This window comes from Mytilus californianus, unplaced genomic scaffold (genome assembly GCF_021869535.1).
Source record: "Mytilus californianus isolate M0D057914Y unplaced genomic scaffold, xbMytCali1.0.p SCAF_8, whole genome shotgun sequence".
In the NCBI taxonomy this organism is placed as follows: domain Eukaryota; kingdom Metazoa; phylum Mollusca; class Bivalvia; order Mytilida; family Mytilidae; genus Mytilus; species Mytilus californianus.
Genome location: NW_026262734.1, coordinates 44,362,114 through 44,381,914, shown reverse-complemented (window position 1 = coordinate 44,381,914; position 19,801 = coordinate 44,362,114). Strand labels below are relative to the sequence as shown.

At 33.4% G+C, this 19,801-nt stretch overlaps 1 protein-coding gene across 1 annotated transcript; it reads right to left on the bottom strand.

Moving 5' to 3' along the window:
* Positions 1–5,707: 5,707 nt before the first annotated feature.
* LOC127712388 (uncharacterized) lies at positions 5,708–11,983 on the bottom strand. Its single transcript, XM_052218786.1, has 5 exons — positions 11,813–11,983; positions 11,362–11,495; positions 6,758–6,922; positions 6,033–6,079; positions 5,708–5,764 (listed from the first exon to the last, which is right to left on the bottom strand). The coding sequence occupies exons 1-5, from the start codon at positions 11,890–11,892 to the stop codon at positions 5,726–5,728; spliced, it is 465 nt and encodes a 154-aa protein (XP_052074746.1). The 5' UTR covers positions 11,893–11,983; the 3' UTR covers positions 5,708–5,725.
* Between the last annotated feature and the right edge of the window lie 7,818 nt (positions 11,984–19,801).

Below are 19,801 nucleotides of genomic sequence, written 5' to 3'. Positions count from 1 at the left end.
CCCGAGTTCAAGCTTAAATATGGAAAATCTATCATGTATGCCTTAATATGTCACTTTTCAGATGGTTTTTGTCAAAAATGAAAGTGGCCGCATCCGTGTCTACTCTCAACCTTTATATATGGTATGTATTATCGTCAAATACAACTTACATTTAAATATTAAGAATGAAAAAAAATGCGGCCACTTCCATTTAAGACGGAAACCGTCTAAAATTTAACTCAAATGCTAAAATTTTGACGATTTCAGTAATTTAGCATGACTAAATGATGCTAGTACCCGATATATGTGGATTGTATTGTCAAAAACAGCTCATATTTAGGTAACAGAAGTATTCCTCTTTCCAAAAAATAACGTAAAGTTTACATTTTAACAATTTTGTAAAACTGCTATATTTTGGGGCCAAAAAGGGGTCTTACTGGACCTACTCCTTTTACATATATTTGGATGATTACCAAAAGTTTGCACTATTGATATTTAAAATAGATTGTATATAGATAAGACAACTTCCCCTACATTTACTATACATTTGCTCACTGAAGCAGTATACAGTTGTCGATATGTCAGTTGGTTTGTTCATCCGAACTATGTGTCCACAACTTCGTTTAAATAGACTGAAAACTTACAAAATGCTTAGTAACTAATGGCATTTGAACCTCTTATTTTATTTTTTATTAAAACGGTTTTTGGAGATTCCCTCTGGACCACTTTGATATATAAATGGTTAGACATCTTGTATATGCATCTTCACCTTGAACAATTATTTCATTAATTGATATCTTTCTCGTTTCCGACGTGAACACCTTATTAGTGTTGCTTTCACCACTCGAAGTCGATACCTTGTTCGTCAGTCGTCCGTATTTTGTTAAAGATCGGCAAGAAAAAAACTATTGAAAAAATTTGCTCCAGTGCGTCCGCAATATTCGAAACCTAAATCAAAAAGTTTAAACAAAAATTCGAACTTCAAGGCAAATTCAAAAAGAGGAAGTCCATAAAAACTGACAAATTCAAACGCTATCAATCAACGGAACAAGTGAAATACAACTGCTATATTCCTGACTTGGTACAATTTTGTATTTGTTTTAACTGCAAAAATCTGTTGAAAAGCCTTAAATCAAGAGATCTGTTCTAAGCACCAACCCAACTAACAAACAAAAATAATAAAATACACAACGTAACGATCTAAGAGTACTGGATGTTACAAAGCGTTTAGTTTAATTTTAAAAATAACTTCAACAAATATATTTAACCCCTCGGGGCCTCGATGGCCTAATGGTCTAAGTAGTTGCACTACTGTATCACTAGCCAGTCAACACTGAGGTGATGAGTTCCAATCCCGCACGTGGTGTGCGATCGACTGCAATCTTAATTGACTAGGATTGTTAGTTTTCCCACCGAAGGTCGGTGGTTCTCTCCGGGCACTCCGGCTTCCTCCATCAATAAAACCTGACCGCCATGAAATAGCACAATAGTGTTTAAAGTGGCGTAAAACGCCAATCAATCAATCAATATAACCCCCTTCACCTCATGTATTTTAAAATTACCTGACAATCATCTGACCATAAGTCAATAATTTGCTGTTTTCAGAAAGTTGGTCGCCATATCTTTTTCTGATCTGCTTATATAGGACTTTGCTATGAACTCGATCACAAGATATAACAAATACCTGACTTTTATGATAATATTTAATATTTGTAGATTTTGAAGAAAAGCAGGAAGTAGCCACCCTTTGTTTATTGAAAAGCATAACTGAAACAAAAGAAAAGAAAGTCCATGAACGTAACACAACAGTTAGTTCAACGTGATACTATCTACTTGATCCATTTACTGATTAACAGAAATGAATGCGTCATTCTGTTGTTTTCGATAAGCTTATTTGGGTGATGACCTGAGTTCTGGTATGTGAACCTTTTATATGTAAACTTCATACGCTAACGGTGATTGTGGCCAAGTATGATTGAAATTAAAAATGTTATACGACGACGGCCGGAAAACGCAGACGCCAAAAGATGGCCAGGTGACAGAAAGGGAGAGAGAGGACACAAGGGGGGAATTAAGAACCACAATTCAAAGAAAAACAAGACTACAAAAGTTCACAAAACACTGCATAGAAAACCAAAGAAACCACAAACCGGGGTTATTTCTGCTGCCATCTGTAACACAGAAATAGCATAACAGTTAATCGATCATTATTGCGTCCGTATATCTTTCGAAGTGATGATTTCAACTTTACCATTAAGGGCTATTGGTTTAATAGCTCCAACACTCGAATAGGTTCTTCGTTTAATAGTTTTCATTTGTTCACAGAAGGTCAGTCCTATCTTCATCTTTAATTTGACAAATAAACATACAAGGATGTCTGCAAAGGTCATTTTGTTATTCTTGAAAATTCAGAGATTCTTCATTTTGAATATGATCCATCCCTTTGTTTAATAGTAACAGACAATGCACCAGTTTTTCGTCAATTATATTTACGTTCATGTTGCAAAATAACATGAGAGGAAATTTATAAAAACCAAAAACTATATACTAGTTTACTAACAAATCAATTACGTAATTGCAACTCCTTCTTGCTACAATTGAAACAGAATTAAGATGCTTTTATTAATGTTATCAATGTGGAAAGTAGACTTAGCACATTCCTCCTGTCTCATAGGGTTTGTAACAAAGTCAGTTGGAATGAGCATGGGCAATAACTTATGCTACCAATAGCTATAATAATAAATAATAATAATTAAATTTGTTAAATTCTCTAACATTAAGAAACACGAAAAGAACCATCATCAAATAGGGCTTGCTTTATTAGAAAAATTAAATAAAAATGTTTTCCTTTTATTATGATGCACGTATAGCCAGAAGTTAGAATTTAATACAAAACACGATTGTCTGTCCCATAGGCAAAAATAGTAGCACTTTTCGCGATACAGACTTCTTTAAAGTAGTATCCACTAAGAAACCTTGTTAGAAATAAAGAAAAATTATTTGGTTAATATTTTCCAGAAGTTCACGGTCCCGTTGCTTTTATCTACGTAATAGAAGGTATGGTAAGGCCAGTTTTTTGGCCCCTTGAATTCAAAATAAAAAAGTATTATAAATCTACCCAATAACATGGTTTAGATGTTCTTTAGACATTGGTCTGTCAGATATCAGTATTTTTATTTTTAAATGTTGTCTTGCATATTTGCAGCAAGGCTTCAAACTTTAGTTATTTTAGTGAAAAACTGAAACAAAAACTGCAAAAACAGATTCATCTTACTATTACACAAATGTTATTGTGTGTGTAAAACGTTTTTTTTTTTTTTTTTTGGTTAAAGCTGTTGCACATATCTGCTTTGTCCAGAACCTATTGTAAAATGGTGATTTTAGCTCAAATATTTCCTATTCAACATGTGTATGACATCACATTGACATAACCAGTGACCTTTCTGCACTAAAGTTTCCAGATTATATCAACCTGTTCATTTATCGATAAAATTATAATAGTTTTGAAAGGCTTGAGTAATTTTGCAATTGCATGGGCCAAATAATATCTTAGTTCCTTTAGGACAAAGGAAAATATTCTAATTCAGCGTTTTCGCTTACGGACTATAAAAATAAGAAGATGTAGTATGACAAGTCTCCACAAGAGACCAAATGACACAGAAATTAATGACTATAGGTCACCGTACGGCCTTCAACAATTAGCAAAACCCATACCGCATAGTCAGCTATAAAAGGCCCCGAAATGACAAATGAAAAACAATTCAAACGAGAAAACTAACGACCTAATTTATGTACAAAATAATGAACGAAAAACAAATATGATACACAGCAACAAACGACAACCAGTGAATTACAGGCTCCTGACTTGGGACAGGCAAGTAGTCTTGTAATAACAAAATATATGTTCACACATCAACCAAACAGGATTATTTTAACATGTACTCTTAAATCTGAATAGCATGGTCCTCACAAAATGGCAGATCAATCTCTTTTTGCCAGTTTTGTTTCTGTATGTTTTTGTTTGAGCGGAAGTATCCTAACAACAGCTGTAGCTAGCTAGCCTCCTTTGGAAGCAATCACATTTTGATCCTGCTTTTTAAATTAAATGACGGTTTTTATTTCCTTGTACAAGGTGGTGGTCTTTATTTGTAATTGCACCGTGCAGCTTTTTTATTGCGGGTTTTACTTTTACGATCTACGGTGTAGGTATGAAAAGGGGATTTGTGTTTACGTAATCCTAATTTAATCCAACTACATTGTGTGCATGTGCTTATTCAGGATGTTTATATCGTGAGTTCTTCGTTGTTGATTGCCTTTTTTTTGTATTCTGCTACAAAATGAGTGTCCCATGTGTCATCGAATAACCTTTAGTGTAGAACGGCATGTTTTCTTATCAGCAGGTTAAGCCTTTCAGCGAACATTCTTTGAGGCGGTATTGTGTATTATTATTGTTTTATTTGTACTGTGTTTTTGCTATCAAATATACAATATACCTTATTACAGAGTTTAGTGTTTTTCGACGTGCATTGTTAATGTATGTTTGTGAGTCTAATGTTCTTCCGTTGATTGAGATTAAAAGGAAGAAAATTCTCACCGTTGAGAATTAGAATATAGACTAGTTTTATTGACATATTTTATGATCTTGTATAGACACATGTATATTTTTGAAGACCGTACTACTATGTTCACCTCTAGATGTCATTAAGATTTCTGTGTCAATGCGTTAATGTGTCATTGACGTTTACCCCACATCTACTTTTATTTTTATCACTTGAAGCATACTTAAGGATGTTCGCTTCTCTTGTTTTTCACTTTTTGTCAGATATTCGGAATCCTCTAGTTTTATCCATGTAGTGCCAATAACAAATTTGCCCGCTAACCCCTGCTTTCTTTTTCATAATTGTATTATACATAGTTATTTTTTCAAAGTTTTTGAACGAAAAAAAGTGGCAATGTTAAATGTAGCAAAAATCTAGAGAGAATCATTTTCCGCCAAATTTGCAATTGGTTATATCTCCAAAATAAGGACACGAACCTGTCATTTTTTTCTGAATTTTAATTTCCGTGATTAATACATGTATACTACTATCAATTAACAACAGGCAATTAGCTGATTTCAGCAAATTCACCGTTTTATGTTTATAAAGTTATGCTTATTTATTTACCTTTGCACAAGCTTTCATTAACTGCGCGTACCTTAAGAATGATACTTTGTGTCATTAGCTTTTATTAGTTGTTGCTGTGTTTAGTACCGATCTGATTAGTCGAGCACTTTCAAATTGATTATCACAGTTAGTTGTGCTGTTACGTCACTGTGCCGTCAAGGGAGCAAGTAAAGACAAAAATGTTTTTTTGTGTGCCTATCTAAAGTCAGGGGTCCGTAATCCAGGGGCTGTCGTTGTTTGCTGTATGGCATAATTGTTTTCGTTTATTCTTTTTATTATAAATCAGGCCATTGGTATTCTCTTTTGATTTTTTTACATTTTACATGTCGAGGCCTTTTACAGCGTACTATATTGTGTGGGTTTTTGCTCATTCTTGAAGACCGAACGGTGACATGTGCAAAATAAACTTCTTTGTCGTTTGATTTCTGATGGATAGTTTTAACTTATATTTATATTCAATAGATAAACTACTGACAATTATGTTATACATCTATCTATAGTAATTTAATCCTGGTTGCTAGTACTTGAATTTTTCATCTGAGCATATAGTGATTTTTGACGTATTATCATTTGTGCATGTTTTATTGTTGTATTTCAGGCAATGGTGCAGTACCGTACAACTGAAAAATACAAGTTACAAAATAGATTAAATTACTTCTCTCCTCTTTTGTGTTGAAGCACTTCATTTCGAAATATTAAATATTTGAAATCATCATTGGTATACTTATTCAAAGTTTTAATAAAATAATTCCAGTTAATGTGTACTCCAAGAATCAGTGAGAATTTATTATGGAATCGATCTTTAATGTCATTCGATAGAAACGTTTATCACACAGAGAAAAACAGGATTGATGAAAGGAAGTTATAACAATGATATCATTTACTTACATATGACATTAAAACAGCATACTCGTTGTGCTCTAAACAGTGGTTAACTAAAGACAAAAAAACAGTTAATAAGATTATAAAAATTGGCACTTAGAATACTTCGTCTTTTATTTCAATGAGTTAAAATCTACACAAAATAAACCCGCTGAGTGATTTATGACTGAGTGGATCATCCTGGCGGTTGATGTAGTCACCTCAGGAGATGATAAACTAAACCTGTCGCAACCGATCTACCCCTGTTAGTTCATGCGATTCCATCAGCCTCGTACAATGGATAACAAATGCCTTCATCGGTTTTGATAAGATTGAACTCTATACAAAAAAAAAAACGATTGAAGAAGTCCCTTTCGATTTTACCTAATTTCTCAAATTGTATTTATAAAAAAACGGAGACAGATTTGCCCTTCAGACAACAAATTGTTTGGTGCGACTCCCCATGCATTTTGTACACAATGTCAGAATGAAACAAAGAAAGTTCCTGTCTAATTTTGACAATGTCTGAAATGCTGTTTGAAGCTTTGAGATTTCAATTATAACGAACAACGGGGGTCAATTTCACAAATTATAGGAAACGTATGTCCATTTCACCTGGTAAGAGTTCTGAAGGTCTATATTGCTGCATTTTGGTGGATCAAACTGTTCCAAATAAAACCATTATCGATATTTTGCTGGTGTCATGTAAATGAAACAAACTACAACGAGTCTAGATTTTTCTATATAATTACCATTATTGTCCAGGCGCTTGAAGAGGTCATTTAGGTCAGTACTAGACAATACACCGTCTTTATCCATGTCGAAATGTAAGAAAATGTGGACAACAATCTGGTGGTGCTCCTTATAGTTATGTTGCCATTGGTGAACAAACTCGTGTTCTGCTACAGACCCAGAATCTAATAAAATGAAAATAAAAGGTTTATTTGCAAATAATGAACAGTGCTAATGCAAATTATTATGTACTTGCTTATAAGATATGCCGTACGATTACGTCATGTTTAAAATGAAAGTAAAAGGCTTTTTCACAGCAATTCAACCTATTCCATGAAATTCAAGGCCCTGTATACAGGTAAACATTGCAAAGAAACTAGCCTGAGCAGAAAAAAATAGAACTGCACACAAGATATCATTGGTTGTACTTGAACCAGAAAATGAATCATTAATGATAATTAAAGTATTGAAACAGCTATCTATCGTTGATAAGTCCAAAGTAGTACTCATTAGTAATAATATTAAAACTCCTTATTTTTAAAATGTACACTTTGTTACATGTAGGTATAGTCAACAATCATGTATTTTCCCTAATTCAAATGGCTGCTTATTGAAAACTATGAATGCTTTAAACTGACAAGGTGTTGAAGGGTTTATTATTTTGAAGATTCGTTTTCTTAGATTAATTGATGTTTAACTCCACTTTCAGCACTATTTTGCTTTTCGTTGCGGTCAGTTTTTATTGATGGAGGAAGCTGGAGTACCCGGAGAGAACCACTGACCTTTGACCTTAGATAGGTAACTGACAATCCTAGCCAATTAAGATTGGAGTCTAGCGCAACTGCCACGTGCAGGATTCGAACTCCCAACCCTCAGCGTTGACAGGCTAGTGATACAGTAATTCCACCACTTAGACTACTCGGCAACCGAGGTCCCTTGTTTTTTAGAAGTATTTCTAGTATTTAAAATTTGTTTAACTAGATTTTCTTAAAGCGGGGTTCATTCTTCAATGCGAAGGGAAAGGCTTTTCAACATCCTAAATGATACTGACTGTTTTTATCCTGTTTGTCTTATTTAATAAAGTATATTACAATTTTCAATAAGTTGTGGTTTTTGTTTGTCTTCTTTTCTGATGTTTATAAAAAAGGAAAATATTACCAAAGAAGCTTATTCCGTTCATATCTAGGGCTAAAAACTGTTTCATTTTTTGCTCTTATTTAGCTTGTGTGGTTCTAATTTTTTATTTAACGAATTCACTAAATACAGTATGACCAACGTTTTTTTACAGAATTACAGAATTGAGAATTTAGAACTGTTAAATTATTTTTTGCACATAAGTGGCCCTCTGTGGGCATACAAATCACATTACAATATTGTGATCCAGTATACTTATGAGGATACATGTACGTATTAATACAACAAGACTAACAGTATGTATTACAGTAAAATACAAGCCAAGTAATTGTAGTAATTAAAAAACAAATATATTAACGCAAATGCTGCACGGGATTTTAAAGGTATCAGATGCAATTCTTATTTATGTATTAACACAGACACAGAATTATACACATTTTTGTTTAGGGGCCAGCTGAAGCCAGCCTCCGGGAGCGGGATTTTCTCGCTGTGTTGAAGACCCATTGGTGGTTTTGGGCTGTTTTCTGCTCTTTGGTCGGGTTGTTGTCTCTTTGACACATTCCCCATTTCTATTCTCAATTTTATTGAGTAATCGCAAGGGAATTAGTAACAATAACAGTAATAACTGCAATGATTATTATATTAGACGTGTTAAATATGAATGATTTCTTTTGACAATTAACAATCGAGAGTCGAGAGACAATACATATTTTAAAGGGGTTATCATCTCAAAAGACACGTTAATTTGTTTTGTTTCATATTTTTCTATCGTTAACATAATGCATTATGTCAAGTCAGAATAAAAATGATAAATTAAGGGTTTTATCATTTTCAGTCATTTCAATTGTGCCCTCTTTCTACCAAATCAGCGTAAAATTCAACAATCTGATTTATTTTCCAGCGCGGATGACGCCACATTGTACCAAGCACTTTATAACACTGGGGAATGACATGTCGACATATACTCTGCATTCTTCAATGCGACGATTTAGCTTCTTACAGTTTGAATAGTCTCTTCTTGTTTTATGACGCATCTTAAATGATACTAACTGTACATATCCTGTTTGTCTTAGGACATAAAGTATTAAAATTTACCTTATAAAATTAACAGCCGTAAAACGTATCTTTCGTATTACAGAGGTTCTTAAACATCCGTGTAACGGCTGTATAATCACAGGTTTTAATTTCATTAAAACACATTGCATAATATTTGCCTTATACATTTCTTTCAATGTAACATTAAGAAACAGATACGTCAACGTGCAAAAAATGTTTTTTCAAAAAAATATGATGCTTTGATTTATAATAAAATTAAAGTTTTTGACATCCCGTCATGAATTTAAAAGATTTATACTGCCCTACAAATATACCATGTACTTGTTTATGGGGTTTTTGTTGTTACTGGTTTGCTGTCTCATAGTAAAGGTGCCAAGCATGATGTATCTATGAAGGTCAATACAAGTAAATGTCATATATATATCTAGCGATATGCGTAAATCGTATGATCTTCCATGTGCTTTTCAGAGTATTGATTTGTAAATATTATACACTCAAGAAATATGTGTAAATTGTGCTCAAATCCAAGTATATATCACATTTATAGGTAAAGTAAAAGGCATGTTTTACATACACATGACATTCTACATGTAAAATGTATATGGCAAATCCATGCATTGCGTATAGAAGGATATCCATCGTTGAGACAGCAACTCAACGACAAAAAAAACGAAAAACAGCATATAAAGGGCAACATACAATCATTAATGATAGACATGTGTTTATAAAATATGCCTAATATATATTAACTTATTGTATGAAATTATATAGCACAAGAAGATGCTTTTACAAGATTTTTTCAACAAAAACTAGGTTTTTTATCACAATTTTTGGTCTAAACTTCACCAAAAAAGTTGGTACTTTCCATTTACAGATATTAACACTGTGCATAAATATCGGTTGATACAATCTTGACTTAACTTTAGACATAAAGGTGCCAGACACACATTGTGATCACTATAGGCACCCGCAAACTTTTCAACGGGTCTCCTATATTCTTGGACAAATAAAAATCAATAGTTTGACATTAAAAAAAATCAAAGTTTGAGATCATCTTCCATGATATGCGACACATCATATTTAGGTGTTGCATTCAATTATTAATAGCCTATGTCAAAGGACTGAAACTCTATGTAACGGACAGAAAATGTGAAAAAAATCAAGTATTTTTACCTTAAGGTCAAAGGTCAATGTCAGATGAAGATCATGGTGATATGCACAACGCCGTCTTGTATTAATACACGTGCACCTTCGCATCAAATATTAAAAACCAGTGTCAAAATATAAATCAGTATTCACTCGGCCAAAGTTATAAGAGAAGAACCAGTGAGAGGAAGAAGAAACACACAAAAGTCATTATATGTCTCTCTCTCTCTCTCTTTATCTAAAGAGAGAAAGAATTACACAAATTTAAATAGTTTATACTTTTATAAAAGGTTTCAACTCCCTCAGGCAAAGTTGACCTTAAATGGATTTGGCTATTGTTTTAAGTACATTTTGGTCATATAGCTCTTCAACTGTTTCGGTCCTTATACATCCTCGGCTTTCAAATATTTGGCTTTGAGCGTTCCTGATGAAGGTAAATCCAGAAAAACGCTTCGGACGCATGAAATTAATAACGTGTTATTTCCATTTATTTCAAATCCTGGGTAGATACATCTTCGGTGGACTATCAGTACCCGAGGGTATCATCAGCTCAGTTGTCAGTACTTCGGTACTGACATGATTTATAACAAACCTTTATAAAATTGTCCGTTTATTTTTGAAATTATAAAGAAACTAATAATTTAACTCCCTTAGGCAAAGTTGACCTTAAATGGATTTAGCTATTGTTTTTATGCACTTTTTGGTCATATAGCTCTTCAACTGTTTCGGTCCTTATACATCCTCGGCTTTCAAATTTCTGGCTTTGAGCGTTCCTGGTGAAGGTAAATCCAGAAAAGCGCTTCTAACGCATGAAATTAATAACGTGTTGTTTCCATTTAATTTATATTATATATATTATATTTGTGTTTCATACATAATTGTTATACTGAGCTATGTCACTATTATTTAAAAGTCCATACAAAAGAAGAAATGTAACAAACAATCTGAATTATGGACGAGTAAATGATGAATACGGACGTATTACGGATGGGAATCAAGGGACGTTTTACGTCCGTGGTACTATATGTCCGTAAAACATCCGTTTTAAATTTGAAAAATATTTTAAAATATTTTACATAAACTCTTTAGTATTCAAATTACATATGTTAAATCAATTTTCAAAATATTGTCCCTGTGCGTAAAACAAATTTTATTTAGTAGAAATTGGTCCTGCCTCTTTATCTTTCTGTTAAATATACTGTCTGCACGATTTATTTCGGTTTAGGCTTGACCCTAAAATCTGTACTATTTCTTTTGTGTTGAATCGACGACATTAAAAGTTACTCACGATCATGGTCGAATGAAGTAATAAATTCTGCCTGAAATTCAGTTAGCGACAAACAGTTGCTGTTGTCTAAATCTGCTAGTTGCCATAGTTTCTCAATAACTTCCGGAACCGTTAACCCACCATGTGGATGGGCGCTGTAAATTATAAAAAAGGTGTTTTAAACATTTATTTCAATTGACAGAAAAATACAAACAAACTTCTTTAACCTTAAATATTTTAGTTTTTAGTTATGTGGTTGAACTGTTTTATCGATAAATTAAACAAATCCGGTTTAGACTTTTTATTGAGTTTGAAAGTTTGAAAATATTTCACATTCCAGAGTCAAAGTAGCAAAAAAAATTCCTAAAACAACAATATTATTGCAGTTTCATCAAACTGCATATACATACATTGTAATTCATAAAACAAGTTTTTTTAGGAAATGGTAATTGTGTCAGAAAAAAAAACATACCACAAAATGAAACTAATTCCCGATAGAAATGTGAATACAAATAACTGCATCATGACGGTTTCAATGCCAGAAATGTACATTAACGGGACTTATACATATAAATCTTATCTTGTAATTGACAACTACGTAGGCATACTGTACTTAGGGACCTTCTCTGCTGATTTCTGATTTTGTCATTGAATTGAGTATATATGTACCGTAAATGTCCATTTGCATGTAAGAAGTTTTCAAAACAAAGGAAATTAAGGAAAGAACATGCGCAGGTCTACCAAAAGAAAATCCATTTTCACCTTTATGACCTTTCGTGACAGCTGGTGGTTGTACTTAACTGATAAATATAGTAACGGTATTATCTCTTATCATCTGAATAGGACACGTTCTTCGTTTTAGAATAGTATGCAGTTCTTTTTACAGTTGTGCGTTCTTGTTTTGTCTTTAGGGGTAAGTAATTGGGATGTTTCTTAAAATGCAGATTCTAGGTTAGAGTGCACTTGCACCTCTTTAGACGAAATGTGATATGTAAACTGATAAATGCTATGATACTGGTTCCCCGAGATACCCATGACCCTTGGATGTTTCAGTAAAATGGCCATCAACTTTTATAAAAGGAGATACAAAAATAGAAATGGACATGTAGCATGTTTAATTTTAGGAATCTAAGCAAAATTTTCAAATTTAATAACACGTGAATTCTGAATATCAAAAATGAATAAACATTTATTGAAACAAATATTTATGATATTGAATCATATTAATTATTAAGTGTTGAATGACCGAACTAAGTAGAATTATGCAATACATTATGGATTGTTATATTATGCAACAATTTCAATAATTTGTTATACTGTTTCGGTTGTAATTTTTTGTTTGGAGATATGCATTGGTCTTTTAGGCAGCTGGTGCCAGTTTGTATGTACTTTGATTCAACTACTTCTGACAAAATATTCAAATATTTATTGCCAAAAGATAATAAGTAAATGAAAGGATTGGATAAATATATTCTTTTTAAAATAAATAAGTATACATTACTTAGACAGGAAACCAACAACAACATCAATCCATCCATCCACCCATCCACCTATCCACCCACTCATCCACTTATACAACCACTCACCCATCCACACACACACACACACACACACACACACACACACACACACACACACTGACACACATACACACATACTAACTGCTTATGTGTTTAAAGATTAAAGTTAAAGTTTAGCATATTTTTTTCAGCTCATCCTGTGCACGGCAACACAGAGAAAGTGTAATTTACAAGTAGACTGTCACCACAATGAATGCTGCTTAAGCAATAACCCTCCACGCGGAAAACGATTAAACAGCTATGGACACTGTGTACCATTAGGACACCACGGTGCATGTAAGATTTATCGATAGCATTGGATTTTTGCATATGGTGATAACTGTAACATTGGGAGGGTGAAAACCATGTTAAAGTTTGCCACCAAATAGTGAATAGCTTTGAAATATATTTCGTACAATATGTAATATGCTAAATGTATATGAACAGAGAGAGAGACAAAAGATACCAAAGGGACATTCAAAATCATAAGTCAAAAATATACTGACAACGCCATGGCAAAAAAACGAAAAACGACCAAAGGAAAAACAACAGTATACAAAATACAACATAAAAAACTAAAGACTGAGCAACACACACGCCACCATTTGTGATTCCAGACTTTGATTCTCTTACGTAAAAGGTATATCTTAATTAACCTTTTAAGCATGGTGTATTTTATGCTGTTGCCTTAATGATTTTCTCTAATATTTGATTCAAGATAATTGATTTGAAATTTTTCTGTTAATTACTTCTATTATTTCTCAGCATGTTGGATGGTAAGAATTCTTATACCATTCAAATTTGTATCATTCAGTTTATATCTTTCAATGCACATGCGTTAAAAATGCAAAATACGAAACTAAATATTACTTTTACAGCATGTTATGTAGGATACGGATCAGCATCCTCTCCTCCTGATGCGGTAACATATGCATGTCCTTGTCAAAGTCCGCTAACATGCATTGGAAAACAATTGATTGAGGTTCCACTCGGTGAAATTGGTAAATTTATTTGATTTTAATATTGGTTTTAAACAATACTTTGTTGCTTTAAGAAAAAAATCCCAAAAAGACGATATAAACGGACAGACAAGCCCCAAAATAAAAAGCAAAACAATAATAAAAGAAAGGTCTGAAAGTCATAGAAATTAAGTTCCAAAACTATTACATATAAATCTAAACCATTAGTAAAAAGAAACCAATCTCAAAATCTAGGGTGACCTAAAGGGGCCAATAAGTGTAAGTTATTTCTGATCCACAAGTTGAAACCACGATGCAATTAGTATTGCGATAATAAAAGACGAAATGTTGTTTTATGATAATTCACATGTACATTTATTTCATTTCATGTTGTTTTCTTCTGTTTTCTCATTTGTTTATTCATTAATTCATTTATTTGTTATCTTTAGTTAAAAAATACATTTTTTCTCCTCCCCCTTCTTCCATTTTTTGAAAATCAAACATACATACAAAGTCACTATTATAACATGATGCACGCAGGCACTTTTTTCATATGATGCTTTTTAATGAATTTTCATTGATTAATTACAACAAGAGAATTAGGTGCATATAATCATTGTTTGACATTTTTTAACTCTAAATAAGTTGTCGTTTTATCTATTTTCAGGAACATGTGGTTGAAAAGATTATTTGAAATTCCTGATATTCTAATACATGTATAATAAGTTCCAACACTTAATTATTCGTTACCAGAACAGTTTCTGATGTATTTGATAATGAAACATGTGAAATAAATTTGTTTAATTGATTCTACTATCATGTTGTTCTCTTTTTATTTTTTTTGTAGTTTAGACTATATGACTGCTCCAACAGCTTCCGTTTTGCACTTGCATTAAGTAAGCCTCACTGTGACTTTTAAAATTTTTAACCACGATACAAGCGCTATTCCTTTTCTTTTTATTTTATGAAGTGCGCCATGAACTGTTACACCATATTCTCTCCTTTTTTTTCTAAAGAAAAACGAAGCTATTACATGTATGATGAAATATAGAATGATCTACTGAATGTAAAAATCAAGCGGATAGAATCATTCGATTATGAAAGGTATATCAGTGATAAAAAATCATTTGATGAACTAGAACGAGGAAAATTATAGTAAGGATACAACAAAGACAAGACTGTCTGCTTTATAACATGTATCATTCTTGACGCAAGCGCTGTTGGACCACTTGAATATAAGTTTTATGATTAATCGTTATGATTTTACTTTCCCTTCGTCAGGTTCCAATTCTTGAATCGTCACTGTATCATCTGTCTACATCTATGGTGTTTTTGTGTCTTTTTTTTTTATACGAAAGCGTTTCTTTCACTAACAAAGGTTCACTTTAAAACATCACTTTTCCACCGAAGTAATGAAGGAAATAACTGAAAATATCTCTTCATAAAAAAAGGTCGCCTTATTAAATTATTTGAATTATCTTGGTGTTTCAGTTTACTAGAACGTTAGACACATAAACAAGAAACAGATGCGGGTTACAAGTCAATGCAAAATTTTACTTAAAACATTACTTAAGGGAGAGGCGAAAGATACCGAAGGGACATTCAAATTCATCAGTCGAAAAAAAAAATGAAAACGCCATGGCTAAAAAAGAAAAAGACAAACAGACAAAACAACAGTACACAAAACACAACATAGAAAACTAAAGACTGAGCAACACGAACCCCATTAAAAATTGGGAGCATCGTAGGGGCAATCGTAGATGCTCCGGAAGGATAAGCAGATCCTGCTCTACATGTGGTACCCGTTGTCTTTCTCGTGGAAGTACAACCCCGGGGATAAGTCTAATTCGGTAAGTCACATTCGAGGAGAAGGGGAACATAGCCGTTATCACCTGTGAAACGGATATTCCATAACGGTCAACCAACTCGTGATGGCGTCCGTAAAATTTACGAGGGGATGATTTCAGCTCACCTCTTAGAACTCTTGGTTTAATAGTTATCTTGTGAGCAGCAACCCTCTTACTCAGTCCCCTTCATCTTCATCTTATTGTGTTTTTACTTGAACATATAAGACATCAGTAAGAGACCTCCAACCAGATTTATCTTTTGTCATTCTCTCTAGCTGATTCAACCTGTAATCATGACTTTTTGTCTAAAAACAAATGTAAAACAAGATGTTTATTTCTTCGTTATAGATCCCAATTATCAATAGCCTTACATATGCCATTTATTATGCTTGTTATGTATCGGAATGATTTGATTGAAGATGCATATACAACTGAAGATTCTTGCTATGTTTAACATACCTGGTTTCTCTGTTTGTAGTTTCATATTCAGAATATTTTTCCTCCCGTTTTTGTCTGTTCATACCTTCACTAATGGTATTTGAATTAACATCGCTATTTTGTTTGTGCGTGTCTCATTTACATATACTTCACGTCTCTGTGTATTCATGTCATACCTGTATATAACACAGATGTTATAGTATGGATAGTTTTCGCGCATGTTGAGGAATGCAGTATTTGCAGTATTTCCCATGTCAGCAGGCTACTTGTGCCATAAAGGAGACGAGACGGTATGGGGCAATACAAGTAAATGTAGGCGAAATACAAACAACTTTGTCTGAATGTGATATTGATATGCACCTGTCCAAGAGAGTTGATGTGAAGTCGTCACTTGATTCCAATGCAATATTCATTTAGGGTAGATTTGATTGGAAGAATCATTTAACACGGTTCCGGTAAGAGAAACGGTTTTTAGCTTGCATATTTGGTTGCAAATGGCTATTTCTAAATTCAAACATTATTCGAATATTAAATCATCGCAGGTAAGCTTCATATTGAGATATCTAAGGCCGTGTTTTATGCAGAAAACAGGTGAATGATTTGTATGTCATCGAGAGAACACGGTTTACGATTTACAAAAGGTTAAAAATGCCATTGCAGATGAACGTCATATTTCCTAGTACTGAGTAGCATTGCTAATGAGATGAAATTAATTAGTTGCACATGGTTGATATGTATTAGAAAGTAAGAAGGCATATGTTTATTTTCATGTGTCAAATACTCTGAGATCGCCTTTTTAACAACATAATAAAAATAAAGGGATGATATGTGGTTGTCTGTAAGAAACATATCCACAAGAGACCAAAAGACGTGTATGTTAACATACATTGTTCTTGTGTGATATTTAGATTATTTTATTTGCTCCTTCGGTGATTGCAATGATAAAGTAGTGTTTAAATTTAGAAACTAATTTACCGATTTCAGTATTCTCAAAATTTTCTTATGGAATAACATTGTCACGAATGTTCGAGACCACGTGTTATTTAAGAAACTCTATAAATCGCCTAGGAGCTTCGACGAACATAACATGCATAATCATACCAGTCATTAAAATATATACTTGTCAATTTTGCCTGGGGGAATTGCAACTTTAAAGAAATTAATGACAAAGTCTCTTATCTGAATATTTCGTCAAAATACATCATCTAAATTATATGCAAGTACCGATGAACTATCTACTGGATAACTAGATAATATTGGTGTCCACCAGTTGTAAAGATTTTAAAAAGTACAATAAACCATAAATCAAACTCAAAGCCGAAGTAAGCATAAAGCAATAAAATATTATGAATCCCAAAAAATCATTCTAGAAAAATTTCAAAATGCAAATTTGTACATGGAGTAGTTCGCCAATGTTCAAATCTCATAATTCTGTAAAGAATATACAAATCAAAATCAAAACCTGAGAGAAAATCAATAACTGCAAACGAACCGTAAAAAGGTACGTCAACAGGGAAAGTGTCTACTGAAAATCCTCACTCATTCACAATAGGGCTTAGGACACAATCAGTAAAGTTACACATCAGACTTCAATTATGGTATCAGAAGATCTAAGACCGTGAGTACCTGTCCTGGGCAGTAAAGTTACACATCAGACTTCAATTCTGGTACCAGAAGATCTAAGACCGTGAGTACATGTCCTGGGCAGTAAAATTACACATCAGACTTCAATTATGGTATCAGAAGATCTAAGACCGTGAGTACATGTCCCGGGCAGTAAAGTTACATATCAGACTTCAATTATGGTATCAGAAGATCTAAGACCGTGAGTACCTGTCCTGGGCAGTAAAGTTACACATCAGACTTCAATTATGGTATCAGAAGATCTAAGACCGTGAGTACCTGTCCTGGGCAGTAAAGTTACACATCAGACTTCAATTATGGTATCAGAAGATCTAAGACCGTGAGTACCTGTCCTGGGCAGTAAAGTTACACATCAGACTTCAATATGGTATCAGAAGATCTAAGACCGTGAGTACATGTCCTGGGCAGTAAAGTTACATATCAGACTTCAATTATGGTATCAGAAGATCTAAGACCGTGAGTACATGTCCTGGGCAGTAAAGTTACACATCAGACTTCAATTATGGTATCAGAAGATCTAAGACCGTGAGTACATGTCCTGGGCAGTAAAGTTACACATCAGACTTCAATTATGGTATCAGAAGATCTAAGACCGTGAGTACCTGTCCTGGGCAGTAAAGTTACACATCAGACTTCAATTATGGTATCAGAAGATCTAAGACCGTGAGTACCTGTCCTGGGCAGTAAAGTTACACATCAGACTTCAATTATGGTATCAGAAGATCTAAGACAGTGAGTACCTGTCCTGGGCAGTAAAGTTACACATCAGATTTCAATTATGGTATCAGAAGATCTAAGACCGTGAGTACCTGTCCTGGGCAAGTTAAGGTGGTGGGGTTCGTGTTGCTTAGTCTTTAGTTTTCTATGTTGTGTCATCTGTACTATTATTTGTCTGTTTGTCTTTTTATTTTTGGCCATGACGTTGTCAGTTTGTTTTCGATCTATGAGTTTGACTGTCCCTCTGGTATCTTTCGTCCCTCTTTTAAGGCATACACAACATATGGGTCAACAAATGATGATGGTAACCGTACAATTTTTTTGTTTGAAGACGCTTTTAGTCATAGTCCTACTTGTAGAAATTTTTGGGTCAGAAGTACTTGACTGTCCGTATAATGTGAACATTCACGCTCATAACTTATCAACTGAGATATGTAAACGCCATACCATAATGCTGAGAGGAAATGCGAACCAAACAATGGCAGTTAAACAAGGCATACATTTTATCCAAACTACAAGACTCTCATGATGGTGTGTTTGATTGAGGTGTTTTGTATCATGCAGCATCTATAGATCCTTCTAAACCAAATGAGCTTGATTTGCTCCTTACACGAGTACTTGATTTACATGTAACGTTTTCAGTCCGATAAGACAATATAGTTAAATGGACTCCCACAAACAGACGGACAATCAGTAAGGGTTTCATTACAGGAAAGTCTGAATTCCTCAAACTATGTTTCGAATATGTTACAATATACACTGAACGATAGAAAAACGAATCAAAAAAATAAATATCAGCGTTAATCCATCAGAACTTACTGAAATGTCTGATCAAAATTTTGTGCAAAAATGTACGGCTCGAAACAAAGCATGTCGCAATGACGGACAGATAAAACACTGCGACCTGCATATTAAAATAACCCATTTCTAAAACCATTTTCATTCGATATGCCAACAGTAAGGTTCTGCATGGTGAAATAAAAAATTATAAAATACATAGACACCCGTCTATAGTTGAAATATGTATTTTTTTTTTTTTTTTTATTATTTATTTTTTTATTTATTTTCTTTGGGTTGCTTTTTTACGTCAACGTATTTCCCATGTCTCCTTTTATTCATATCATTATGTTTCCGAATGTGTACAACAAGACATAGAAATCCCAAATAAGAAATGAAGGATGATAATACACAACAAAACGCAATTAAAAAGATGTAAATTAAAATCAGATAACGAAAGCTGATATCTATTTTCTTTACCTTGTGTTGTTGATTTGATTTTTACGCCTCATTTTCTTCA

What these genes read in the sequence shown, in the direction of transcription:
- LOC127712388 (XM_052218786.1), bottom strand. Translation starts at nt 11,892, where the DNA reads ATGTACATTTCTGGCATTGAAACCGTCATGATGCAGTTATTTGTATTC. An exon ending in TACTTCATTCGACCATGATC is followed by an intron (nt 6,923 to 11,361) that starts GTGAGTAACTTT and finishes TCATTTTATTAG; the next exon opens with ATTCTGGGTCTGTAGCAGAA. An exon ending in CAAGCGCCTGGACAATAATG is followed by an intron (nt 6,080 to 6,757) that starts GTAATTATATAG and finishes TTTTGTCTTTAG; the next exon opens with TTAACCACTGTTTAGAGCAC.